The 27,733-nt window shown below is 35.1% G+C and overlaps 3 protein-coding genes across 4 annotated transcripts; 1 reads left to right on the top strand and 2 right to left on the bottom strand.

Annotated features, from left to right (window-relative positions):
* Positions 1-118: 118 nt before the first annotated feature.
* LOC113714273 (GRAS family protein RAM1-like) lies at positions 119-1,540 on the bottom strand. The gene has a single exon (XM_027238062.1). It carries the CDS (start codon positions 1,538-1,540, stop codon positions 119-121), a length of 1,422 nt encoding a protein of 473 aa, XP_027093863.1.
* A 7,697-nt stretch (positions 1,541-9,237) lies between these two features.
* On the top strand, positions 9,238-12,767 carry LOC113713844 (uncharacterized). The gene is made up of 2 exons (XM_027237649.2): positions 9,238-12,092; positions 12,182-12,767. The coding sequence occupies exons 1-2, from the start codon at positions 9,296-9,298 to the stop codon at positions 12,517-12,519; spliced, it is 3,135 nt and encodes a 1,044-aa protein (XP_027093450.1). The 5' UTR covers positions 9,238-9,295; the 3' UTR covers positions 12,520-12,767.
* Positions 12,768-13,005: 238 nt separating this feature from the next.
* On the bottom strand, positions 13,006-17,332 carry LOC113714838 (UDP-rhamnose/UDP-galactose transporter 6). 2 transcript variants are annotated; one of them, XM_027238947.2, is made up of 6 exons: positions 17,005-17,332; positions 16,184-16,438; positions 15,483-15,667; positions 15,175-15,375; positions 14,546-14,707; positions 13,006-13,586 (listed from the first exon to the last, which is right to left on the bottom strand). In XM_027238947.2, exons 2-6 carry the CDS (start codon positions 16,311-16,313, stop codon positions 13,266-13,268), a joined length of 999 nt encoding a protein of 332 aa, XP_027094748.1. In that variant the 5' UTR covers positions 16,314-16,438; positions 17,005-17,332; the 3' UTR covers positions 13,006-13,265. The 2 variants fall into 2 exon arrangements, with proteins under 2 accessions (XP_027094748.1, XP_071925586.1); XM_072069485.1 differs by lacking the exon at positions 17,005-17,332 and adding an exon at positions 16,763-16,902.
* Positions 17,333-27,733: the final 10,401 nt, after the last annotated feature.

Raw genomic sequence — 27,733 nt, 5'->3', positions numbered from 1 at the left:
GTCGGTAATCATGCCCTGCAGTTGACAGAATCCATAAATTTCATCTCCTGCAGCAGTCCTAGATTTCGTACTCATTCTGCAACTTCCAGGCTGAAACAGACTGAAATGGGGCACCCTTCTACCCCATGATCAGACATTTCCCATCCATGTCCACAGTACAAGAACTCAAGCGCTCAGAACTTCTAAGGAACAAGCTTGCTTCACATAATGATGAACGGGTTAGGTCTGTTTCTACCATTCCGAACTCTGCGAAAAGCTTCCTCCAAAAACCGATTTTTTCTTGTCGTTGAAACCTCTCCATTCCCTCAGCCACGATAATGTTTTGAACCATACGTGGAAAGATAACTTCTTCAGTCATCTTTCTATACAAAACGTGATGATCCATGCAAGAGTTGATACAATCAAACATTGCACTGAATAGAAGGAGTGCTGCATCAAAGCGCTCGGGGAAATTTGATGCATTTGTATTTGCCTCGAATTCTTTGACCACCACTATTCTTGGCTTCAGTTTTCTGATTACACCCATTAGAGCTTTCAAGTGATTGGGCCATACTAGTTGAGTCCAAAGACGCATGTCCGAGTAAATAGCCAACTCTTCATCAAATTCCAACTCAAAATAATTTTCCCTGAGGTCCTTCAGGTCTGATACAACCATCTTATATGAAAAAGGCAAATTGAGGGTCTCAGCGAAAGATGACAACCACTTGCCAGTCTCTTCCATTATCTTCTTAGAGGTTCCAACGGCCGATATCTTGAGATGTTCAAAGGGACATTCGTATCTGACAGCTAAAGCTTGCATAATCAGTGTCCAGTGTGCTCCATTGTTAATTTGAAAATCTATCAGATGAACCCTTTTTGCTGATGCTACAGCATTCAAGATGGATTCTGTTGCTGTAAACTCAGTAAAAAGAGTGAAGGGTTTTTCCTGTTGAGATGTCATCATTGCAGGTTGCATATAAACTTGGGCTAGCATCTCGTCCAATGGCTTCCTTAGCTTCCCTATCAGTTCCTCTGTTGGAGCTATTCCCCACTCTTGTTCAATCTTCTTTTCAAGAGCTTCAGCGAAACAATACACAACTCTCTGGACAGGACTGCCCCTTTTAGAAGCAAAGCAACCACACAAGATGAGCAACTTCCTTGCTTGCACATATTGTTGATTGGCCACCTTTTCGGCAGCAGCTTGAAGTAGCAGTGCAAGTTCCAAGTCTCCAGGAACTTCAGAGTGGAGACCAGATTGAGTTCCAATGCGACTGGCCACATAAGAAAGAACATCAATCTTCTGGGAGTTGAACTTAAGTAGTTGCACTTTTGCTACCTTCATGAGCCTAGCAGTTGACAGAGCTGGATGGTCAGGAGTATCCATCAGCGTATCAGAGCTCAGCTCATTGAGATTTCCTTCCCTCAAACGCTTCAATTTGGTACCATGTTGCTTCAGAAATTCCAGCGATGTCAATGGCAGAAACGGGCTTTCCTTCTTTCCTTCAGCTAGATAGGATATATGTGGTACTGAATTTGCATAATTTGCTGGACTTGTATCCATGTCTTTCCAGTTATCTTTTCACTGAGTATAATAAAGAACAGAGATCGCTTTATGTAAAATTTCTCAACTAACCACCTATTTAGAGCACTGAAAATTCCATCTTACAAATGATTACTCTGCTCAAACTAAATTTGGATCACTAGAGGCAAAAGCTGTTATCTTGACAAGTGGAATGCTCTCTTAGGAGCCAACAAAAATCCGCGAGCAGTATATACTATATAGTTGCCCTGACAAAAAAGCCGTCTTTCAGGTGGGAGGAATCTAGAAAAGTATTACTCCAGGAATTAGAAGTCCAAACACATTCAGTCGGAACTTGCCTTTTCAAATTATCCACAATGAATTAAACTAGGAATTAATAATCTTAAATGCCAAGTGATAGTGAACAAAAACATTCCCAGATAACTTTTTTGAAGTATCGTCGTGAATCTTTAAATAGAAGTATATATTTTTAAGATCTGGTTGGCTTGGGAAGTATCACTATTATACTGAATCGTTAATACAAAAGATTGTAGATAAACTGTAGTAATTAGGGGAAAAAGAGTTTTTTTTTTCCAAAAACAAAATGTCACAAGTTGCAGATCTTGATGGACCTAGTGTTTAGGGATCTGTCTATCTTAATTGCTCTTCCTTGGGCAATATTTTGTTCAAGTCTCGCTCATCAGCTCGGTTGTTCACTTTTGCTCCTTGGTTACTACTGGCATGACTGTCCACTTTTGCTCGACTCTCGGAAAGACAAATTGGCAAGTCTACTTCAGTCCCTTGAATATTGACAAGCATATTCTTGTTATGTTGAACAATCTCAGTGTCTAGTCTTATAATGGTGGGATCGTTTAGTAATAATTCCGGCCAGCTTCAGTTAAACATTGAAAAGATTCATGGGTTCTTCGTCTAATCATAGAAAGCCATTCTTCAAACATGTTTTGCTCCTATATACCTCAGTTTTGGCTCTCAAGACAGCTTCAGCTTGTCTTCAGGAAGCTACAGCTCTTTTGAATTATAAAGCCAGTTTGCAAACCAAAACAATACCCTCCTAGCATCTTGGAACTTTCCAAATTCTTATGATCTTCCGAATGTGTCAGCCTTTGCATTCTGGCTCAGCGCATCATGCATTGTGTTAAAAGTGTGAACATATTGAACTCACAAGTACTTTTGAGTGTTGATGGTACACTGTACAGCTTTCCAGTTTCATCTCTTCCAAATGTTGAATATGCTGACCTGAGCATGATTGAACTTTTTGGCTGCCTCATCATATTGCAAGATTTTGAAGCTCAATTATCTAGATTTGTCCTTTGATTAATTTTCTGGAAGCGTCCGACCTGAAGTGCTGTGTAGCAAATCAATTCTCAAGGCTTCACAGTCAATGACAACAGGCTTTCCGGTCCAATTCACAGGCCTACCATGATGCAGTTCCTGGAAGTATGTGATTTCACTGCTACCAGCACCGATTCCCCCCTACCCTTACTCATTGCTATCGTCAGACCAAAAAACTCGAAAATAGCAGAAAGAAGATTGAATACATGTTTTCATATTAAGCTTAAGACACTCAATCAGTTAGTCAGCATAGTAATTTCACCCGTAGACATAATCCTTAAATTTTAAATCCTGCAGCAGTTGTAGCTTTAGCCTTTGTGGCACTTCTAGGCAGAAAGCGTTGAGAAATTGGTTTAATTTCTTTTATGTAGATTTCTTATTTTGTGCGGAGGCAACTAATTTCCTTATTGATTTAGTTACTTGAAGTAATAGTCAAGAAATTTCCTATTTGTATGAGTTTGAGTCTAAAAATTAGAAATTATTTCTTATTCTATATAAGTTAGAAATTATTTCCTATTCTATATAAGTTTAGGAATTAGCAATTATTTACTAGGTAGGGGTTGACATACTCCAAAATGGCACACAAGGAAACCATGCAATCTTTACATGGAGCGAGAGAGGTTCATAGGAAGTGAGAGAAATTATACAAGAATTGGATTTGAGTTAAAATTCTATATTTGTATAGGCTTTATTATTTTATAATAGGTTCAATGTTGGAGTTGAAACTCGTTATATCTGTTATATCTTGTGTATCGTTTATGTTTTATGCTTGTGATTTATTTTTCATTAAATTGTTGTGTACTTGACGTGTCAATAGTTGTTTGTTTCGCGTCTAGATCCCAACAACGGTTATCAGAATGGGGTTGAAGCACTTGCTTGAAGCACTAATGCAAGTTCCAAGTCTCCAGGAACCTCATAGTTGAGACTTTTTGAGTACCAAAACGACAGCCCACATAGGAGAGAACACCAGTCTTCTGGTAATTGAGCTCAAGTAGTTGGGCTTTTGCTAACTTCATGATGCTAGCAGTTGACAAGTCTTGATGGGAAGAAGTATCAATTGGTCTATCAGAGCTTAGCTCATTGGTATATCCCTCCCTCAAACGCTTCACTCTGGTACTATGCTGCTTCAGAAATTGCAGCGATGTCCAAGGGAGAAACGGGCTTTCCCTTTTTCCATCAGCAATATCAGAGATGTGTGGTGAATCAGCAAATTTTGCTAGAATAGAATCCATTTCTTTTTCCAGGCTTTTCACTGAAGAATAAAAAATCGAAACCTGTGTAAAAATTGCTCAGCACACTACTTATATAAAGACCAATTTTCATTCTTAAACAAATCTTAAAGAATCCTCGGCTCAAACTGGAAATTTTGATCAAGATATATTAATGTAATCTTGACAGGCGGAATGCTCTCTTGGAAACCAACAACCCCATTGGAAATATGTGGTTGTGCTGACAAAGGATCTCTCCAATCTTTACTCTAGATTTCCTGAATTATCATCCAGAATGATCTAGGATTAAGAAATCTTAAAACCCGTGTAAGAATTCAGAAAAACATTCCCTGAAATACGTTGAAGTATCCTAAATGAAGCATTGAACATAACTAAGTATCAGAAGCAAGTAGACGGTATTTCCCCAACACAACAAGAAGTACTTGAAACGAATTCACATGGATAGTAGAATATAAGTTGCCGTAATAGAAAAGAAAAAAGCCATGAAACACAGATGATTGGCAACCAAATTTCTTGGAAGAATTCAGACAGTAAGAACCATTTTGATTGGATGAAAACCAGTGTATACTCGTTCCACAAATCCTAAGGCCTCCTTTTAGTTCTCATTCTCACATTGGTTATTGGAAGAGACGATTCCACTCTGACCGTAGCAAGAATTGTGGATTACAAAATTCGATACATCAATAACTCAGCCAAATTAGTCCCAGAAAGCATCCTGCAATATAGTTTTGTATTCAGGAAACTAATGTAACTGTAGCAGAAATGCACGATCTAGAGAAAAATTTCCAACAAGTCGTCGTGTTCCTTGTTTTCGCTTCCAAGCCTTTATAGTTACCATTAATATCTCACCTGCTTTGCAGGTGATTTTATACCCCGAAATACAAATTCTATCAAGTTTTGATTCTCAACATCTTGTTGCAATACTTGTACTTACTTAGAACATAGAAGTCATAGATCTAAAAGATGTTCAAATTTTTCTAAACTATGATGATGCTATGTTATATCAGATGCAACAAAACAAGGAAACAAACAAGAACACTAGAACAATATTGGGGGAAATCAGATTTTATTAGGGTTCTAATCAGAATAGTATTCATTTTTTATGTACAACAAAAGTCAAATTTCACTTGTTTAGTGACAAAAATGAATACTATAAATTGGATCATATCCAACCTTTTTTAGGAAAAAAATGTAATTTGGATTAGAGTCTATTTTCTAGGAGTAAAGATAAATACAGATCGGATCATTTTGTTTAATGACAAATGAAATCTAACTTTTTGCTCCGAAAAAAAATAATGTTGTATAGGTCATGTGACGGATTGAGGGTGTCAAAAACCTAAATTGGGATCAAATTTTATCAACTTAATTTGCTAAAGGATATAAGGTTACTATTTTAAAAGTGAATGACAAAACAATTCATTTGATGAAATGTGAGACATATTTTGAACCATTTTCCTTTTTATTTCTTTACCTTTTTTTTTTTTTTTTTACAAACATCATAATTTCAGAGCACTAATGACAATAAAATACAACCACACAAATTCCTATTATTATACGTGTCAAAATTTCTTCATTGAAGCATGAAAAATTTTTCATTAGTCATTAGTTGAGATTATTAAAAAAAATCAATTTCAAAAAATAGATACTCTCTAGAAATGGAGAACCATACAATGAGAAGAAAACCCTTATTCATATGTATATCTTCACACAAATATCACAAATAAATTTTACAATTATGCACTTTTACTAATATGAAGAATTTTTCGTGTTGCATCCAATGAAATTTCAATACACAATATATGATGACACCTTTATAACTGAAATAGCAGTATTAAACTAGAAAAAAGAAATATCAAATAGCACCATACAAACCCCTATTCTCATTAATAGCAACTGATCAAAACAAGAAAAACTGAAATAAAATTGAAAACTATTTATAAAATGACATAAAGTAAATAGCAAATGAATTAAAAAGCTAGAATACAATTCAAATAATATCAAAGACAACATCCAAATCACTGATATTCAGGGGAAGATAAACATTGTTATTAACAATAATATAGTAATGCTTCATTTGTATTGGTTTGAGCAAACCAAATCCATCCATCAAGCCAGAAACCATCTCTAATCATAAAATAAGGATTATAATAAGAGTAAATATAAAATGAAGAATGATAAAATGAAAATGATATACAAATTTTTTTTGGTGATATCCAAAATACCCTTATTTTTCTAATGATTACATATATTTATTGTATTGCAATATTAGTGAATAATGGAAGCGATTATGAAATGAAAAGCTTTAATATTAAGTAAATTTCGTTTATGGTGACAATTGTAATTAGATAGATTTAATGCATTCCAATAATTGATAATAATGATAGCTGTTATGGATTAAAAGTTGGCAATTAAAAACTAAAACACTGCAATATACAAAAAAATTAATATTAAAATTATTAATTAGCCACAATTCTCATTCCAATTTCATGATCATCAAAAAAACTAATATTAAAATAAAAAATATTGTCATCATATGAAAAAAGTAGACTTGTTGCTCTTACTTCGCATTGGATTGTGCTAAAAACATGAATAAAAGAAAAGGAAAATAGAAAAACTCCAATTATCTCTATCTATAAAATTTCAATTGTTAGAATGTACAAGCCAAAAGAACTTTACGTGGTGCATCATTTATACTTCATTATTGACAAAAATAGAATTAACATAATACAAAGAATTCAAATTACATGTATGTTTATTTTTCTAACTTAATTATATTCTTCGTTTATAAAAAATTTTGATAATTGTGGTTTATATGCAATAGAGTCATGAATGTACAATACTTTTGGTAAAACATGATATTATCCATATTTGATATGTTAGAGTTCAAGCTATAAATCAAAAAGTGTTTCGTTCATGATTTCAAATTCAATCCTAAGGGATATGTCAATTACATTGGAATGTTTTCTGTCTCTTTTCATTTAATAAAATTTTTAAAAGTAACTAGCTTAAAAAAATAAATAACAAAAAAATACTATATTATGATGTTGATGATCAAAATTTCATAAAAAATTTTTAGTATCTGAAAAATAATATATTTTAAGATATTACAATCACGTGCAAAACACGTGAACTATTACTAGTACAACCAAACGGACTGGACACAAAAATAGGTCCAAAATTAAGACCCAAAATAAAACATACACGATAACTAATATATACCGTAAGGTTCGGGGCGTTGCCCCCGAACAGCTCAGCGAAGGTCGAAAACCTGATTCAAGGCATCCCAACATGCTATACCACCGTGTATTCATACTATTGTATCATGTCAAATATTTTATATACTCATGATAACATTTTACTTAAATCATAAATGTTACACTTTTTTAATTTGCAAAACAATAATGCTGTTAAACAGGAAAGAAAGGTGGACAAGTCAAGCATGGAAGTAACACACAGGGTTTTATAGATAGTAATAAAGCGAAAGGCTGAATCACACGCAAAGTCAATTTCTAGGAGCCAGTAAATGAATTGGTTTACTTTATTTCTTTCATTCCAGCTCGCCTGTTACGAGAACTTCTATAGAAATAAATGGAGAATTCTGGAATGACTATAGATTAACGGATTTCAGAAGTTTGATCATCTTAAATTCCAAAAAATTCAGACAAAAATAAATCAACGAAGTTGGTAAGAATTTCAATTTGTCTTTAAATTTCAGAGTAAATCTGACATTGTTTTACACCATTTCTCGGAAATCCTCTGGACAAGCTAGTGAACTCCTATGGCTTGATGACCAAAGAGTCTATGAAGCATTAAAATGCCCAGTAATTTAATTACTTGTTGTATTGGCACAGACCAAGAAGCATCTTCTGTCGAAAGAGTCAAGAATATTAATTTCCATTTATTATGAAGTTAGAAATAGCATTTTTAGTGATGGGAAAAATGGCCTTTTTGCCAATGTTTCTGACCAAGTCTTTTGGGCTCCACACAACTACATTTTCATTTTCATTTTCATTTTCATTTTCATTTTCAGGGACCCGACTTCTCATCGACTACAAATCTACACCCATTGACTATTGAGCCACTTAGAGCTAAAGGAAATTGCCAAGAACCATCAAGAGTTAAGATCAGGTTGACTTGAGAAATATCACCACTTATACACAGTTACAAAAAGATCTTAGATAAACTCGAGGAATTAGGAGAAAAAAGAGTTTTGTTTTTTTTTCTCATTGTTTTTTTTTCTCTAGGGCAAATTGCACTTTACTCCCCTGTGGTTTAATATTTTTGTACATAACTCTCATATAGTTTCAAAAGCTATACATAATCCCTTATGATTTGGTTTAAAGTGTTAAATTGACAGAAACGATCATTCGTAACAGAACCTATTAAAATATCGAAATTACCCTTGTTTAAAAATTAAAATGATTGAAGTGATCAAAATATATAAACATAATATACATGACACACTAATCATGTATGGTTTCATATTTTACCATATAACCCCCTTGTGGTTTAATACTTTACCGTATAGCCCCCTTATGATTTTCAAAAATATACACATAATCCATCCTGTGGTTAAGAAATAATTTTCAACTTTATATAGGGGTATTTTTGATATTTTAGATAACTCCGTTTTGGATTGCAAATTCCGTCATTTTGACACTTTAATCTAAACCATGAAAGGGTTATATATAGTTTTTAAAACTATAAGGGAGTTATGTATAAAAATACTAAATCACAGGGGGTAAAGTGTAATTTTTACTTTTCTCTAAAAAAGATGGCATGAAATGCTATTCTTGATGGACCGTAATGCTCACTGTGCAAAAAAGCAATATTTAGGGCACTGCCTATCTTAATTGCTCTTTCTTTAGCTAGGTAGTAATGCATGTTTAAGTCTCGTTGATCAATTTACTTGTTCTTCACTTTCAAAGACTCCAATATTAATGGTATGAATTTGAACTTTTGCATGACTTTCTTAAAAGGACAAATTGGCTTGACTTGAGAAGTGAAACACACTCAAGTCGACTCCAGTCTCCTTGACAAGCATGTCCATGTTATATTGAACAGTCATTATGGCTGGAAGAAACCGTGGAAAGACCTCAGAGTCTAGTGTTGCAATGGTGGGGTGGGGTCTCCAAATTGCTTTATCTCCAGTATAAATTATGTACACTTTAAGCCATTTTTAGTTCAACATAGAAAAAAGTACAAAAAAAAAATCATGGGTTCTTTAGCTAATCATCAAAACCCATCGTTCGAACTTCTTCTTCTCCTGCTTATCTCAGTTTTGGCTCTCCAATTTGCTTCGGCTTCTGTTGAGGAGGCTGAAGCCCTTTTGAAATGGAAAGCCAGTTTTTCAAACCTGAACAACACCCTCCTAACATCTTGGAATCTTCAAAACACTCGTAATCATCCAAAAGCAAGTGTCAGCCCTTGCACTTGGTTCGGTGTGTCGTGCATTGATGGCAGTGTAAGCACGTTAAACCTCACAAATTCAAGTATCAATGGTACGCTTTACAGCTTTCCATTTTCATCTCTTCCAAATCTTGAAAAGGCTGATTTAAGCATGAATGAACTTTCTGGCAGCGTACCTCCTCAGGTAAGCAAGCTTTCGAAGCTCAGTTATCTTGATTTGTCCTATAATAAATTCGCTGGAACCATCCCACCTGAAATTGGCCTCTTAACCAACCTTCAAACCCTCCACTTGAACGAGAACTACTTAAATGGCTCAATTCCTCAGGAGATTGGCCAGTTAAGGTCTCTCGTTGAGCTTGCCTTGTGTACAAACAACATTGGGGGCCCTATTCCTGCCTCCTTTGGCAATCTGAAAAACTTGACTTATTTATATCTCTATGAAAATCAACTTTCAGGTTCTATTCCTCGTGAAATTGGAAACCTCAACAATCTTGTTGAGGTTGACATCGACAACAACCAGCTGACAGGCCCTATTCCAGCCTCGATTGGTAACCTGAATAACCTAGTGCTTTTGCATCTTTTCGAAAACAGCCTATCTGGTTCCATTCCTCCCGAGATAGGAAAGTTGAAAAAACTCCAGCGTCTGAGCCTATTCGGAAATAAGCTCACTGGTCCAATCCCAACTTCACTAGGTAACGTAAGGGATCTGACTCTTTTGCATCTATACCAGAATCAACTTTCTGGTTCAATCCCAGAAGAGTTAGGCAACCTGAAGTCTCTGGTCAAATTCGAAGTAAGTGTGAATCAACTTAACGGGTTGATTCCTACTTCACTTGGCAATTTGATAGAATTGGAAACTCTGTTTCTTCGCCATAACCAACTTTCTGGCTCCATTCCCCCGGAGCTAGGGAAACTGACGAAGTTGGTTCTCTTGGAAATGGATGAAAATCAGTTCTCTGGTCATTTACCAGAAGGGCTATGTAGCAGCCAAACTCTTCAAGACTTCACTGTCAACAATAACAGCCTTTCTGGTCCAATTCCTGAAAGCTTGAAAAACTGTGCAAGTTTAGTCAGAGCTCGATTTGATGGGAACCAGTTCACTGGGAACCTGTCTGAATCGTTTAGTATTTATCCACACCTTGAATTTATCTTTCTTAGCAACAACAACTTTTCTGGGGAGCTCTCAAACAACTGGGGTAGATGCAAAAACTTGACAACTCTTTTAATTGCAAATAACAGCATCACAGGTCACATTCCTCCAGAATTTGGGAATCTGCCTAATCTGGGCGCCCTTGATCTTTCTTCAAATCAGATAGCTGGGGAGATTCCAAAGGAACTTGGGAAGCTGAAGTCCATTCAATGGCTGGCTTTAAATGACAACCAACTCTCGGGTGGTATACCTCTAGAGTTAGGATCACTGACAGATCTATTCTCTCTCGACCTATCAGTGAACTTATTAAATGGATCAATTCCAGGAAGCACAGGAGAGTGCCAGCATCTAACCTTTTTGAACCTGAGCAACAATAGTTTAAGCCACAGTATTCCATCCCGGTTGGGTAAGTTAATTCACCTTAACCGTCTTGATTTGAGCCACAATTCCCTCATCGGAGAGATACCAACTGAATTCGGAAGTTTGAAAAGTCTGGAAACGTTGAATCTCTCCCATAATAACCTTTCAGGTTTCATTCCAAAGGCTTTGGCAGAATTGCCTGCTATTCAGCATATTGATTTATCTTTCAATGAGTTAGAGGGTCCAATTCCTTGTGGAAAAGCATTTGCAAATGCCACTATTGAACAACTTAAAGGGAATAAAGGTTTGTGTGGCAACATTACAGGGGTACGACCGTGTGATAGTCCTCAATTGGTCAAAAAGCATGAGAATGGGCAGAAACTTGCTCTCATAATTGCACTCCCTCTTGTGGGAGCACTCATGCTTCTTTCTGCGTTTGCTGGAATTCTCTTTTTTCAGGAAAAAAGAAAGGGAGATCCAAAAGTGAAAGACGGGGAAGTAAAGGGTGGAGATGTGTTCTCTATATCCTTATTTGATGGCAAAGAAATGTATGAGAACATCTTAAAAGTGACGCAAGATTTTGATCCAACATTTTGCATAGGGAAAGGAGGTCATGGAAGTGTTTACAAGGCAAATCTTCCAGCAGCTAACACAGTGGCTGTAAAAAGACTCCACCACTTGTCTGAGTCTGCAGATCAAGAAGGTTTCTTGAATGAGATAAGGGCCTTGACAAAGATCAAGCATCGAAACATTGTGAAGCTTCAGGGTTACTGCTCAAGTGCAAAATACTCGTTTTTGGTTTATGAGTACCTTGAAAGAGGCAGCTTGGCTAAACTTTTGAGCATTGAAGAAGAAGCCAAGAAATTGGATTGGCAGAAAAGGATAAAAATCATTAAGGGCATTGCTCATGCTTTGTCTTACATGCATCATGATTGTTCGCCGCCTATAGTTCATCGAGACATTTCAAGCAACAATGTTTTGCTTGATTCAGAGTATGAAGCTCATGTCTCAGATTTTGGCACGGCGAAGCTTCTGAAGATAGACTCGTCTAATTGGAGTGCAGTAGCAGGCACCTATGGATATGTTGCACCAGGTAATATAGTTTTTTTCTCTTATGAACCATTCAAGAAGTTAATTACAGCATGATCACAAAGTTAATGATGACATGATTTTGCCTTGCAGAGCTTGCCTACACAATGAGAGTAACTGAAAAATGTGATGTGTACAGCTTTGGGGTCCTAACCCTTGAAGTAATCAAAGGGAGCCATCCTGGTGACTTCATTCCTCACCTTACATCGCCCACATCTGTAAACATCCAACTGAAAGACTTGCTTGACCGACGACTTCCGTATCCCGGTCAGGAAGATGAAGAGACTCTAGTATTAATTCTCAAGCTTGCAAGGGCCTGTCTGACTGTTGATCCTCAATCAAGGCCAACCATGCACATGATTTCTGGTCTTTTATCAATGGGTGCACAAGCACTGCCTATGCATCTTCATGGTGACTTTCAGCTGGCTTAGGATTTCTTGACATTAATCTGTCTCATGGGCTACATTATTTTCTTTGTCGTCATATCTCCTCTTTAAATTTAGTTTTTCTATTGTCCTCCACTTTATGAAGCTTGAAAGGCATAAAACCTGGAAAATAATGGTATGCTGGAGAGGGTAGGCTTGCTTGATGTAACACTGCTTCATATGTGTATTGTGTACTCTACAATATCAACTATGTTTCAGCATGAAAGCAACAAGAAATATCGATTGCCAGGCAATATGCAACAAGCTTTTTAAACATCCGAGACAAACCACAGAAGATTGGGCAAAAGCTAAATCACACCTTAGGTGAACAGTTCCAATGCATCTCTTCCTTGTACAGTTCATTAACTTTCAATGCTTTATATTTGACGGCTGCTAAGCATAACTTTCAAGTTCAAGCTAACAAAATCTGCGCATCTTTGTAATAGAAATAATGACAAGTCTCAGGAATATGCAATCGAGAGGAAATATGTATTGGCACCAAGAAAAAATAATTTCTATAAATTATGATCAGCAATCAAAACAGGAAAATCCAGGGGTGATCTAAGCCCTCTACCAAGTATCCCTTACAAGCTTCAAGGGACTTTGACATCATTAAGAAATATATAAGAATTACAAAATTCAGAAAACACTACACAATGATGGATTTTAGACTTGTGTATCTAGAGTCAGACGACTGAAAAATTCTCTGTATGGGCTATCCTTGTATACTCAATTTGCAAAGAAGAAAACGCTCAGACTTTCTCATCAATTTCAGAAGATTCTGAACCATGCTTCTGCTGGCTGCTTCGAGATGAATGACTGTGACGCTCCTTTCCACCTGGTTTGGAAGACGCATTTCCATACCATACCATTCCAACGACAGCAATAATCATGCCAATGACCACATGTAAATTAAGACCCTCTTTCCCGAAAAATAAGAACCCCAGGATCAAAACGAGAATGGTTTTCATATGGCCAAGAACCTGGAATGAGACAGCAGTAAATCTGCCAATGCAGATGAACTGGCTCAGATTTGTTCCAACTGCAATAGTGCATGAAAGGACTATAAACACCTGAGAAGAAGCCCAAAGACAAAATAGTGTGAGGAAACACTTTAAAATGAACAAGCACCTCAAGAAAAGGCATCCTTATGTTATGATAAACAAATTAAAGGGAAAAAAAAGCTGTAATTGGGACAAATAAATGTGACAACAATTATAAGGTTTACAAATTAAAATGCCATTAAAAAGAAGTTAAGATCAAACAGACAAACAGAATGAGAATAAGAGCAGAAAAAGTAGTGTGCGTGACTAAGAGCAGAAAAAGCAGTGTGCGTGGCTATCCACAAACCATGCTATATATTCAAAAAATATGAAGGGAAAAAGAAAAGAAGTTTGAAAATTAAAAAAATAAACAAATAAATTGTGTATCTTTCCCACAGTTGGCAAAATTTAATTGGGACAGCTCATCAAGTCAACATCTTATGCTAGATCTGTCACTCCTGTAAGGCTGTGAATCCACTATCCTATGTCGTATGACAATTTACAAACGTATTACAAACTCTAAAAACAAATAAGAGTTCATCATATATGGCAGAATCCCTTTCCCTTCTAAGCATGACATGCGGTGAAATACAGGTCTGTAAAACAAAAAAGGGGCTGAACATGTGGAAAATATTAAACAGACATTGGGCAAGATATACAAAAGGTTTTTTTGGCAGGGCATGATGCACAATTTTGCAAACAGTGAACTATTACCAGTAGCTCATTTCCAGGATATCATACTTTCAGTGCAATAAAACCTGTTCCAGCATGAAATTATCATTTGTATAGGTTGCATGCTAGTAAGCATGCCAAATGTTGAGTACAATTAGCAAAATTTGATGCATCAGCAGCAATGCCACTTCCAAGGTTCCGAAGATTAAAAAGCACATGATTATCATCTAATTAAGAATGAAAATGTAAGATAAGTATACCCATAGGAGAAACTGGGATGATCACAGTTAACATGAGCATCGGGCACAAAGACTTACCAAAGATGGTACGTTGAAGTTAAAGGCATCAATCCTCTTGTTCGTCAGCCAATAATCTAGAAATGGGCCTACTAGCAGCAAAGATGCAGCCTGGGCTGGTGCTGTATGTCCTAGAAGATTGAATGAGCCAAGAGAGTATTTCCGTTGAAGGAAATGAACATACTGCATAAGAAAGTCAAGTTCTTAGATTAACCTGAGGTTCCAAGCATTTCAGATGCACAAATAAAAGGTTAAGCGCCAAACAGTATTTTTTCTTTTAAATATAAATAATATATATATCTATAAGCACCAAAAACAACTTTAACAATACGTAATTGTAGGGGTTAATTACATAAAATTGCAGGATTTGTACTCAGCATTTCTTCAGAAAAATTTTCAGATGGACAGGGGAGCAAAAAGATGTCACATGCTTTATGCATCTGGTGTAGGATATTACTAGGGCATCTACTAATTATAATCGACAAATTGCATCAAAAAAAAATTTTTTTCCTCTTTAATAAACCTTTCATCATATCACCAGGACTGGTAATCGTGAGATCTGCATGATCTAATGTTGCATTAACCAGATGAACGATCAAGACATCAAACAACCTTACATACAGAATTGAGCAGAGGAATAAACAACTTACATACTGTTGGAGAGAAGTACTCCAAACTGCAATAAAGGCAGCAACAAATCCTTTAGTGTTGACACTAACATCAGTGACTGTGCAGACGCCAACACCCAGGAGGACAAGAGCAATGCTGAGCTTTGTATCTCTTGAATATCGAATTTTGTCAAATACAACTTCCAATAAGCAGGAAACAGGGATCATACTCAGCTTTGCTATCTGACAAGAACAAAATTTATGTCATTCACTCAATTATCAGAGGTCATCTTCAGCGTACAGTAAAGTTATCAGTGAACAGTCTCCAAAATGGAGCTAATCACAAATACCTGATAGAATCCTACGGAGTTCCACATCAAACTGACATTCATTCCCACAATTGAGAAGTTTGCGAATAGGACAAATTTCAGAAGCTCTGGAAAAGGTAGATGTGAAGATTGGATGTAACCCAGCCACCTAAGTACAGCCGTCATCAATGTCGTAGTAGCAAAATGCATACCAGTTAATGTTGTAGCTGCACAGATTGTAGCAATTAAGAGCCAGAACAAAAGAAAAGGGTCAATGCAATCAAACAATTTATGAGTTCATGCGTCCAAAGAAGGCAACAGGGAGTAGGCAATAGTTACGTCAGTGCTTGGGGTTTGTTTTATTCGCTCACGCAGGATAGCGAGACATTGACTTTGGGCTCATTTATTAAGATCTTCACAAAATTTACATCATACCAGTTTCTATTACATTGTTCCAAAACATAGAATGCTGTGACATTGTTTACATGAAAACGAAGGAGAATGTTAATAACAAAAGATTAAAGAGTGCCAGTGAAATGACTTCAATCGCCAATTAAACACAGTTCATAGATATTATTTTGCTGCACCATATTCTAGCCAGTTACGGACAAGGCAATCATATTTAGATGCAACTATAGTATAAACATATAGCTAACTTCACTCACTACCAAAAGGATTTTGCTAAAAAGTCCAGAAATTGGAGAACCAAAATGGTAAGACAAAGACGAAGATGAAAACTTTACCAAAACTAAAACCATATGTAGCCATTAAGGCTTTATTGACAATGATAATTCCAACCGACGTCACTACATTGAACAGCCATGCTGCTGCGTCAACTGCAGCCTTCTTATCTGCCTTGCTAGCTGGAGCCATTTTCTTTTCCCTCTACAACAACTGGTGACACGAGACCTTCTAACTCTCGAGCACCAGAGCAAATCCCCTAACTGCCCGCATTAAAGCTCAGAGAACCACCTTTTCAATCCTTCCAGCTTCCACACCTGAAATTTGTTCAAGATTGCAAACAAAGCATTAGCAAAACTTAATTTTTAAACTGAATTCGACCCTAAATCTATTGCCCCTTAAAACCCAAAACAATGTCAGAACCAATAGTTACACAGAAATTTCTTTCTTCACTCCAAAAATGGAATCCTCTTCATTGCATTTATACTCTACCAAAGTGGGCAATTGACAATAATTCAGCAACCAGAATCTGCAATTACCAACCAAATTCAAAAGTTCTTTTTTTAATTATAAAAAAAAAGACCTTAATTAGTACGCGAAACAGCTAATTAGTCAAAAAACCAGAGTGAGATTAACTTAACTGATCAATGGCACAGTATAATTGCACCACTCAATCAACAGATCCATAAAATCCTAAATCAACATCACTAAAAGTGTTCCAAAATCCCCAATACCCCCAAAATTAAGTACAATTGCATTGTTCCAAAATCAGATCTAAATCCTATTCAGATCTTAATGCACCGCTATCATAAATAAAACCCATTTTAATGTAACTAAATTCAAAGAAAAATATACACAAAATTTTAAAAATTGAGTGACGTACCGTTAGGAAATGATAGAGGCAAGGAAAGTGACCCTTTTGATTGATCAGTTTAGATCTTCTTCACACCCACAACACACACTTATGAGAGCTATATAAATACGTGTATGTACATACAGTTATGTGGTAATTAATTAATTTCTGTATTTAATTACAGAAAAGGAAGTAGAATAATAGTGTCGTACATGTGAATTTATAGAGCATAAGACTGATGAATGTACGCAGAGAAAGTGTGTGTCTGCTCTGTGTGTGTGTGGGTGCGTGAGAGAGAAAAGGAGAGAGGAAACGAAACCGAGTGGAATGTAAGTAGCTTTCGAACTCACAATAATTAGGGTTTGACCCCAGAAGGAAAATTTTAAGCTTTAAAGAATTACAGTTGGAGGAGTTACTTTTCTTGGTTCTTCAGCTATTGCCAATAGTAATCAAATTTGTTAATTTCTTCAGTTGGAGGAGTTAAAATTTCTTCAAATTTGTTATCTTGAATTGTGAAGCAAGAGAAGGGTATGATTTAAAGAGCGGTAGAAGAAATTTTATCCAATACCTCTATTTTTTACTGTCTTAATTGTAGATAATCAACTAAAGTTTTCTCGACATGATATTTTGACTCACTTGTGTATAATATAAAATAGAGCTAATCTCATATACACTAATAATGAATACATTATCACAGTTGGATGTGTGGCATATAATCAAAATTTAAATTAAAATAAGCTATCATGCACTTAATAATGATAGAGTATGCACTGTCAGTTTATAAAAGATTAATCATATGAAATAAATGATCTCTCAATTTGTTGCAAAACAGAACAACTAAAATTCAACATGTAGTTGAGATTCGGGTTGATCTACATATATGGCAAATTAATTAGTCAAATGTGTCCTTAAATCACCGAGTATAACTAGTACAGTTGATAATTAACTCGCATTACAGACTAGTACTTAAAATATTTGTATCTTGATTCATTGATTTGTACGATAAAGCTTTACATATACTAGTATTAGAAGCAACGTATGTCATAAACTAGCTGTTTTTTACGACCTTGATTGTATTTAGTAATGAATAATTCAAAAATTTAAAGATAATTGCATGAACGTGGGAAGTGCGAAGAGAGTCAATGAAGCCAAATACACTTACCAATTAAGACTCCACACAGAATGGCGACATGCTAGGTGGTGATATGCTTGAGAGTTCCAATTCAGGAGACTAAAATCGGATTTGAACCTCGCAGTAATAGGGCTACTTACCTACGAATAGGGAACATATGGAATTAAATAAGGAGTAAATTGTTGAAATCAACGTTGAAAAATGAGTTGTGTTGTGGTCCATTTGTAATTTTAGAGGATAGTTAGGCACTTTGGCAGAGTGGGACGGCAGATGGGATGGGCAGTGCAAATGAGCAAAGTTTGGTGCGGAGAGACTTAGAATTTGGAAGATGCTTGCATGCTTTTTCAACTCTATACCTACAATTTTTTCAACTTTCATTCAACCTTTTTATGAAAGAGTGGCTATTATGCTCCTTCTTGGCCGTTCTTTGTTAACTTTTTTTTTTTGTTTGGACATCTTTAACTTCTGTCGTTTTATCATCCAAAATGCTTATGCTCACATTCATTAATTGTTTCCCATTACATTTTAAAATTTATTCAATCTAATTTTACTTTTTTTTTCTTTAAAAAATAATGCATAGAATCTCATTTATTCCGTCTAATTGACGAAACGGTAGGATTATATTGTTTGAGACAAAAATAATTACAAACGAGCAAAGACTCGATACTTACATTGTGCCATTAGCACAGTAGATTGGGATTATTAATCCATTCTACGTCTTGATAACTGTTCCGCAAAGGTCGAGCACTAAACTGAACACTAAGGTCATTACTATTCACTATTTCTAGGTAAGATCATTACTTACTTTTCCTTGTAATATACATTAGTTGTTTAATCACTCTCCGCATGTTCCAACTTCCAATTGCTGTAGGTACATGCAACGTATAACCTTTTCTGCAGTGGTTTAATATAATATCATCAACAGCTAGAGACTCAGAGTAATTAATGAGACTAGTTTAAAATAGAAATCTTTTCAAACATGATTCTTAGTGTAGAAATTAATTTCATGTTCTTTGTCGAATGCAACACGTAAAAGATTTTCCGGAAATTAGATGATACTTGCTTATGGTCTTCTAAATTCATAATTTGATGAGTTTTAAGTTTATATAAAGGATTGCACGAGAGAATAGATTAAGATTACTTTAACAAGTTTGGCTTTTGTCAAATTTTATGTTATTAGTATAGATTTCAATAAATGAAATGAAATAAGGACGTTTATTAAAGAAAAATAATTTTTGTCAACAAAATGTTTTTCACAAAAGCAAAAAAGAAGACATACATCATTTTTTGAATTTATGTTCCTGATATTCATTGATAAGCTAACTGAATGAGCATTTTCTTTCTTTCTTTTTTTTTTTGGTAAAACACGAAATAAAAAAAATTAAAGAAATGCTTGACTAAAGATCTAGAGTTAAAGGTATCAATTTTTAAAAAAAAAAAATCCTAGCTAGCCCATGATTTTGGTGAGTATGATGAAGAAAAATCATTAATCGTAGGGTCTGTTTGGTTGGAAGTAAAATATTTTCCTTGGGAAAATATTTTCCGTGAAAGTAATTTTCCATGAAAATCATTTCCCTTTCATCATTTTCAGGTGTTTGGTTAGGTTATTGAAAATATTTTCTTACTTTATTTTTCTGGTGTTTGTTTAACTTTTGAAATTTTTCACTTTTATCTCTATGTTTACTTTCTACATATTATAACTACATACTTCTTCCCATGTAAAGTAAGAAAATTTATCTCATTGTTTAACTTTAAAAAATCTTAGAGAAATGTATATATGAATAAAAAATATCTCCTTAAGCAATAAACAAATTGCTGATAATTTAGTGTCAAATATCAATCACATGCAATGCTTATTGTGATATATATCTTGCACTCTCACTGCTGAAAGTTTATCTAGAAAAGAATGTCCCTATTATACATAATTAATTACTAGCATAGGATGAGCAGGATGAGGTTTTTTTTTATTTTGAATATATTAAGGGGAGGGTTGGATTGGATTGGGTGGTACGGGGGAGGGAGTATAAGGAAGAGATATTGGGTTCGAATCCTCCTGTTTACACTAAAAAAAAAAAAAGAACATACTACAAGATGATTTCAGTAAGTTTGGAACATATTACAGGCAAGATGCATGCATTTCGGAAAACAACTTCAGTAAGTTTGGAAGGGAAGTTGTTTTCCATAAGATGAGTGAAAATATTTTACATAGGAAAATGTTTTCAGTAACTTTTGTGCAACCAAACACGGGAAATTAGGAAAATATTTTCACCCCAAACAAACGGACCCGTATTATTAACTACTTAATATGTTTCATTGTAGGGGGGCTTATGCATTAAAATTAAAAAGTGTATGAATGAGAAGATTTTCGGTCCAATTATTTCTTGGATAGACGTGAACCAAATAATGCTAAAGCAAAAACTATTTCCTAATATAAAGTTATGATGTCTAATAATGGTTAAAAGGTTCAATCAAGTGTCCCAAATCAACATCTTGGCCCCATAATTGATCTACAAACTTTTCTTTTTCCAATTAATCATGATTAAGAAGAAGGCAATGGGTCCTGCAAATTAGGTCTATGCACACTTTTTCTACCTTATATGGGTGAGACAGGCCCTTTTTCCCCCCTTTAATGCACGAAATTAAAGGAAGGAGAGAATTTATTTAGCAAATAGCAACTTCTTAAACTTATTCTTCTTGTTCAATTATTTGGCCAAGTTGTTTGTTCAGGGCTAAACACGACGGGTTTCCGTCAATTTGTTCCGTAGAGACGAGGTATAAGGATATTCCTTTTCCCATTCCGTACGTCAAGGCGCATGATTTTTGCGTGAGCAAAACCCCTTTGCTCGTTCCTCGCGGGGATGCTTCCACCAAGTCAGGTTTTTGGAGTTTCTCCATGCATGGTGATGCCTTGTTTCGACGGTAATGGATTTCCATCTTAATTGGTTGGGAAAGCTTGGAATGGATTTCAACTTGTAATTGTAAACACTTTCGCCCCAAAAAAAGTTGCGTGGAGAAGGGGACTATTTTAGGGTCCAAAGAGCTTGCTAAGGTTTAAATAAGGGTTTAAGCAAGTCTGATCAAACTGAATACTCTAATGTTCCAGTTTGTTTGAGTATTTTAATAAGTTTGAAATATTATTCAAGTTTGATTTGTTTATTTACTGAACCGAATTTAAACGAATTCTTTTTTAAATTGAGTTTGAAAGTTATCAAACATAAAATGCTATTTAAATTTGGTTTGATTAGTTGACAAATCAAACTCGAACGAGCAGTTATCAAGTCGAGTTTGATAGCACAAACGACACTAACAACTAGACTAGCATAAATGACTAACAACTCTAAAGAAAACTAACTAAGGAAGGGCGGATTTGATGAAGTTCAATGGTTCCTCCACTTGCATGACTTGAATGGATCCTATGTTCGCATCAAAGTTCATCCTTTAGTCCTACGTTTAAACTTGGGATCTCATGTACAAATGCAAAGGGCCTTGATAAATTAGTAGTGTCGTATTAGGAGTTATTGCCTCCTTTTTTTTTTAGGAGAGTAGAAGTGAATATGCTCAGAATAAACATATGAACATCATCGCCCTTCATTTTGTCCATCTATAAACATTTACGGCTGTTTTTGGATGTATACACATTGATTAAAGATGAATCTCCCGGAGTACAAAAATACTTGCGGGAGAGGAGGAAGTAGATTAAAGGAGGGGCCGCCGCCTGCCCGCCAAGATTTAAGATATCCTTTTACACCCTTTCAGAAAAATGAAAATGATCACTTATACGCTGGTAAAAATTAGATTCTGTTCCCCAAAATTTTGAAAATCATCCCCTTAAAACATTTAAAATGTTTACTTACGTCCGTATAATAAGTACACTTTACTTACGTCCTAAAACTTTTACGAAAGTATAAGGATACCCCTTTTGAATATACATTTGTATTAGTCTTACACTTCAAATTTCAATATATATATATGGTTTAGGGCAGCAAAAGGTGATATTTAAGGACGTAGAGCTTTAAAACTACTTTAATCCAGCAATTCATTGTTGAATTGTGGACAGTAACACACATGGTAGTTGAAAAATTAAAGAATTTTGATCATTAATTCATTTGATGCTTATGTAGATATCCTTTTCAAAATAGTGATAAACCTATGGGTTATTTTATGGTCTCTTTTGCTTCATATATAGGCGGTCGTTTAAAAATAGGGGGTGAAAAATGAACTCTCATTCTAAGATGAAACACAAAGACACTTAATCAACTACACTGTATTATAAAAATCTCTCTTGTATTGGTCATAATCAAATTGATGTGCAACTTGAACTTGCATGATTAATAATTGACTCCACACCGTAGATTTGCAACTTGCAACCGCCAGAAAAAAAGAGCACCTCAATGTGGTACCATCAGCTATAGGAGTTGTAAATACTAGTAGTCGTGTCTTTGCATGGACAATCAATTGAAAAGTACAATCTAGAACAAGAAGATTTCGCAAATTGCTTGTAAACATTGAACATTTCCTTGTAGCGGGGCAACAAACATTTGCACTGTTGCCTATACAAATGTCAAAATGCTACTTATTACAAGAAGGATCTCTCAATTCAATTCAACTTTCTCTTAGAATGATTGACTTGTCGAATGAATTTTATTGCTAGTTTGCGTGAAGTTTCTAACAGATATAGACATAGCAAAAGAACAAGATGTTGAGCTTAACTAGTATACTCATAGATTTTTACAAGTTGCAATAGCTTAGTCTACGATAAATCCACATTCATCGGAGTGGTTTTCTCCAAAATTGGTTGCAAGACAGCTCTGCAATCCACTGGTAAGTTTGATATTATAAAACTGGTAGGCTTATAGATGGAAAAAGAGTTGCTATAAAAAATTTAGAGGTCTTGACTTCCCACAAATATTGGCATCCCGCCTACCTTTCCCAGGGAAGTTGTTCGTCTAGGATAGTTTGCTCCATTAAACCTCCAACTCCTCTTCAGCAACTCCCTCACGCACCCCCAAAACCCGAACCACACAATATTTTGGTTTCACTTCTCTTCAGCAAATTAGAAGTTTTGGTTTCACTTCTCTTCACCAACTCCTTTTATTTAAGTATTGCTCCATTAAACCTCACTCCCCTTCAGAAAGTTAGAGGTTTTGATTTCACTTTGCATGTTTAAATAACTAGCTTAAATAAAAGAAGGGAGAATACTCGTTTTGGGTTTTCTTTGGGGGACAATGTTTTGGTCTAACACCATATTCAAAATGTGCGTTCCCATTTGCGTCATTGCTAGCTGGTTGTTGCACATTTTGATCCTTCATTATACCGCACTATCAAGGGCACTCAGATATGCTCATATGATGATGATGGCACGAAAGGGAGAAAAGCAAAATCATATCAATGTGAAACGTGCACTAACCGGGAATTGGACTTTAAAAACTAATTAACGAGTAACATAACACTCTAATTGCAGCTCACATGATGTGCAAATGAGCTTCGCAATACACATATATAGTGCTGATTAATGTTAAAACCTTTTTATTCATATATTATAGCATCTTTCTTTCTTCCAGCTACCCCATATTTTCTTTTTGTTTTTTTATTTTTTTAAAGGATTAATCTTTCCTACATTGATAGTGTATACAATGTCAATGTTGGATGAATGACAACTATACAAATTTTGAATTTAAAATTTAACTTTTACGCATATGTCATGGACATAGTTATAAAACCCAGCTTGGTCCAATAGTCGAATCGGTCAACCTGGTGAACCGGTCATAGGATCGGATTGAGTTGCTTTCTAAACCAATTAAGTAACAAATCTGTTGACTAGTCAACGACCCGATGGTTCAATCGGTGAACCAGAAAAAAAAATCATCTATTGAATCGCCGGTTGAACCATCAACTTCAAAATTTTACTAATTTTCTAATTTAAAATATATTATTATATCATCGCGATTGAATCGGTGATTGGGTCACCTCTCCGATTGAGCTCCGGACCAAGTTTAATAATTATGATCATGAATCCAACAGTAATAATTTATATACGGTCAGTGTATATAAACTTTACTTTTTTTTTAAAATTTGCACAAAGTAATACATAATAAAACACAACACCATCCATCATTGGCATCTTGTAGAAAGTAAAGAATGAGAAATATCCAATTCTTGCTTAGGGTTAAGAACTCAAGGTTTTCTTTATGGAGGAAAGGCAAATGCCCTCTTCATGTGATTAATAAAATTTAAAACTGGCATTTCTTTCTCATGTATAGGTTTGTCTATATATATATATATATATATATATATATATATATATATATATATATATAAGAACTTAAGCATTCTGAGTCAAGGAAAACAAAGTAAAGAATTAGAGTGATTTTATTGTTTTCAATTCTAGATCGAATTTTTACACACTTATGACTAATAAAAAAAATTAGATCCTTCCACTTCTTATCTTGGAAACTTTTATTAGGGAAATATTCATTGAAACAAAAATCGAATCAAAGTTTGCATAATTGTTTATATATTTATTTCTACCCTACTCTTTACATGAATATTTTTCCATCTTGTTAAAAAAAAACATTTACAACAAATTCACTATTTGTTATTCCCTCCATCTCACTTTGATAGTTTTGATTTTTTCTCATGAATTTTAAGAAAAATTAATCAACTTTGTTGGAAAAGTAAATCTAATATAATGTTTTTCTAAAATACTCTTACATTATTATTATGAGTATTATTAATCACTATACCTTTACATTAATTATAACAGAAATAATAAAAGTATATTGCACCACTCTAGACATATATCAAAACAATTATTGGTGAAAAAGTTGACTATATTAAATAAGGTAAACTATATTTACTGATAACGAAGTATATTAAATAGAAGTATTTTAGATAAGTTAAAAGTTAATTATATTTTTCAATTGAAAGCTGAACTATAATTTAGACTGATGATAGCGCGCAATATTATCATTTATTTTATTATTAATTTCCCCTATTACCAGACCCGATGTGGATTAATTGTTGGATTCTACTCACTTTTAGTATTTTGCATTTATTTCAGGAAATAGAACGAAAATATGGTAACAAGTGTCAATTTAATAGGAAAGGAGTCCAAATCACAGAGCTTATTCCAGGGGCATTGTTGGCAAAGGAAAACTTTGGCCCATATTGGTAATTGCTGGAGAGAATGAAACGCAGAGAGTTTTCTTTTCTTGGGAGCCGCCACACATTTGGAGGCATTGGATAGGAACTAGAATAAAATGCAGAGGACGGGCACTACTTGGGAGGTTTAGCCTTTGACTTTTCCTTTTTAGCTTTTGACAGTGGAGTTCTCCTACACATGTCAGAAACCTTATGAAGAATTGAATCATTCTCTGTAGTTGCTAGTTTTTCCTTGTTCAATCGATCAAATTGAATTCTCACGATCAAGGCTAATGCCCGCTATTATTGCTTCAATTTCCTGTGGGCTTTGTTCGTCAAATATGAACTAATTTTTCCAATCTAGTCAAGGGACAATGGAGGCTCTGGTTCGTCTAAAATTTGTGATATCGATTTAATTTTATCTTTTTCTTTTATTTATTGGTATTCGCATATTTCTTGATTGCAGTACTTATGATTATTTAATTAATTGATTGTTTTGGATCTGAATAATTAGTTAACTTGATAATCTATTGTCAATTAGGTCATTAAATCCGTATTTGTTTAATTGTCTTGAATTAGTGACAACTGACACGATTGAGTTTGTGTCAGGGGGATACGCAGGCTAATCTGAAATAACCCTGATAATGTGTTATTTGATTGGAATAGTGCTCCTCTAATACGTAAGGTAATTGGGGAATTAAATCTTATGGGCGTACCTAAGATTATTTTCCAATTAGAGCAGTAATTAACAGGCGTACCTTAATCACCGACACAGTAAGAAGGAGTTAACTGTCATCGCTTGTTTGGCAGTTATAACCTATTTATTAATAAATAATTGGAATTACTTGTGCATCGAGGATTAATTAGGTAAACCATTGTTGAACTTATTTCTTGGCTAGACCTTTAATTATTGTTACTCTAATTTTAGTGAATTTTCATTTAATTTCTAGTTAGCCATTTATTTTTATTTTTATTTGAATTTCTTTGATTGTCATCATTTATACAAAAACACCCCCTGTGTTATTTTGGATTTCTAAAGAGACAAATACTCTTAATTCCTGAGGATACGACCTTACTTGCCCTGTCTATAAATTCATAATTATTTGTGAAAAAAAATCATCCCATTTAGGTATATCGGATCAATCAAACTTTTCGAGAATAGGGTGAATCAAATAACCCATTGCACACCTAGAGTCCCTGTTCCAGTACTTGGAATCAGATTTTGGTTACTTTAACTGGCAATTAGTTTTATTTTTACTATTGTACAGGTTTCAATACCCTGTCAATTTTTTGCGCCGCTGCCGGAGATTGGCGTTAGTTTTTTTGTTTCTTTTTAACTTCATTTTTGCTCTAATTCTCTGGTACTTTTCGAGTGCATGCCTCGTTCTTCTCGTACAGATGAATTAATTTTCAATCCCAAGGTAAAGAAGACCCGTAGGACAAGGAAAAAAACCAGACAACGTGGAGAAGAGCACTCCAGTGCTGCATCTCAGTGACCTGAGCCAGAAATTGAGCCAATAGATTCACTTAGTGATACATCGAGTGATTCAGATCGGGAGGAAGCCATTATGGCTAATGCCTGAACACTAAGGGAGTTGGGTGCTTCTGATTTAAATCAGCAGCCTTTATGCATTACTTTTCCAAGTTTAAATGATAATACTCCATTTGAGTTACAATCTGGTCTAATTCATTTCTTGTCAACTTTCCATGATTTATCAGGTGAGGAGCCTTATAAGCATTTGCAGGAGTTTGACGTCATGTTCAACAGTATGAAACCTCTGAAAATCACAGAAGAACAGATAAAAATGAGAGCATTCCCCTTCTCCTTAAAGGACTCTACAAAGGACTGGCTGTACTACCTACCACCAAATAGTATCACCCACGTGGGACCAACTAAAGAAAAAATTTTTAGACAAATATTTTCCGGCGTCTCGAGCGGCAAGTTTAAGAAAGGAGATATGCGGCATCAAACAGCATCCAGGGGAGTAGCTCTATAATTACTGGGAGCGGTTCAAGAAGTTGTGCATCAACATCAAGTGCCCTCAACACCAAATAAGTGAGCAATTGCTCATATAATATTTTTACGAAGAGCTACTCTTCAGAAACAGGAGTATAATAGATGCTGCAAGTAGAGGGGCATTGGTGAACAAAACTCCTCAGCAAGCGTGGGAGCTAATTGAAGGAATGGCTGAGAATTCGCAGCAGTTTGGTAAGAGGGAATATATCCTGATACGCAAAGTGAATGAGGTAGAGACATCTTCCATCCAACAACAATTGACAGAACTAACCTCCTTTGTTAGGCAATTGGCTGTAGGGAATGCATTACAAGTCAATGTGTGTGGGATTTGCACTGGTATGGATCATTCTACGAAGATGTGTCCACTGATTCAAGAGGAAAGTGTGGAGCAAGTGAACATGACTGGTCACGCGCCCACGCCAAGACAGCCATATGACCCATACTCGAATACGTACAATCTGGATTGGAGA

The sequence above is a fragment of the Coffea arabica genome, chromosome 10c, assembly GCF_036785885.1.
Source record: "Coffea arabica cultivar ET-39 chromosome 10c, Coffea Arabica ET-39 HiFi, whole genome shotgun sequence".
NCBI lineage: Eukaryota > Viridiplantae > Streptophyta > Magnoliopsida > Gentianales > Rubiaceae > Coffea > Coffea arabica.
The sequence above is the reverse complement of the archived record's forward strand: the minus strand, read 5'-3'. Positions and strand labels throughout refer to the sequence as shown.

Coding starts and splice junctions, on each gene's coding strand:
- LOC113714273 (XM_027238062.1), bottom strand. CDS start 1,540: ATGGATACAAGTCCAGCAAATTATGCAAATTCAGTACCACATATATCC.
- LOC113714838 (XM_027238947.2), bottom strand. CDS start 16,313: ATGGCTCCAGCTAGCAAGGCAGATAAGAAGGCTGCAGTTGACGCAGCA. Junction 15,668..16,183: donor TACATATGGTTTTAGTTTTG/GTAAAGTTTTCA, acceptor CAATCTGTGCAG/CTACAACATTAACTGGTATG. Junction 15,376..15,482: donor ACTCCGTAGGATTCTATCAG/GTATTTGTGATT, acceptor TGTTCTTGTCAG/ATAGCAAAGCTGAGTATGAT.
- LOC113713844 (XM_027237649.2), top strand. CDS start 9,296: ATGGGTTCTTTAGCTAATCATCAAAACCCATCGTTCGAACTTCTTCTT. Junction 12,093..12,181: donor CTATGGATATGTTGCACCAG/GTAATATAGTTT, acceptor TTTGCCTTGCAG/AGCTTGCCTACACAATGAGA.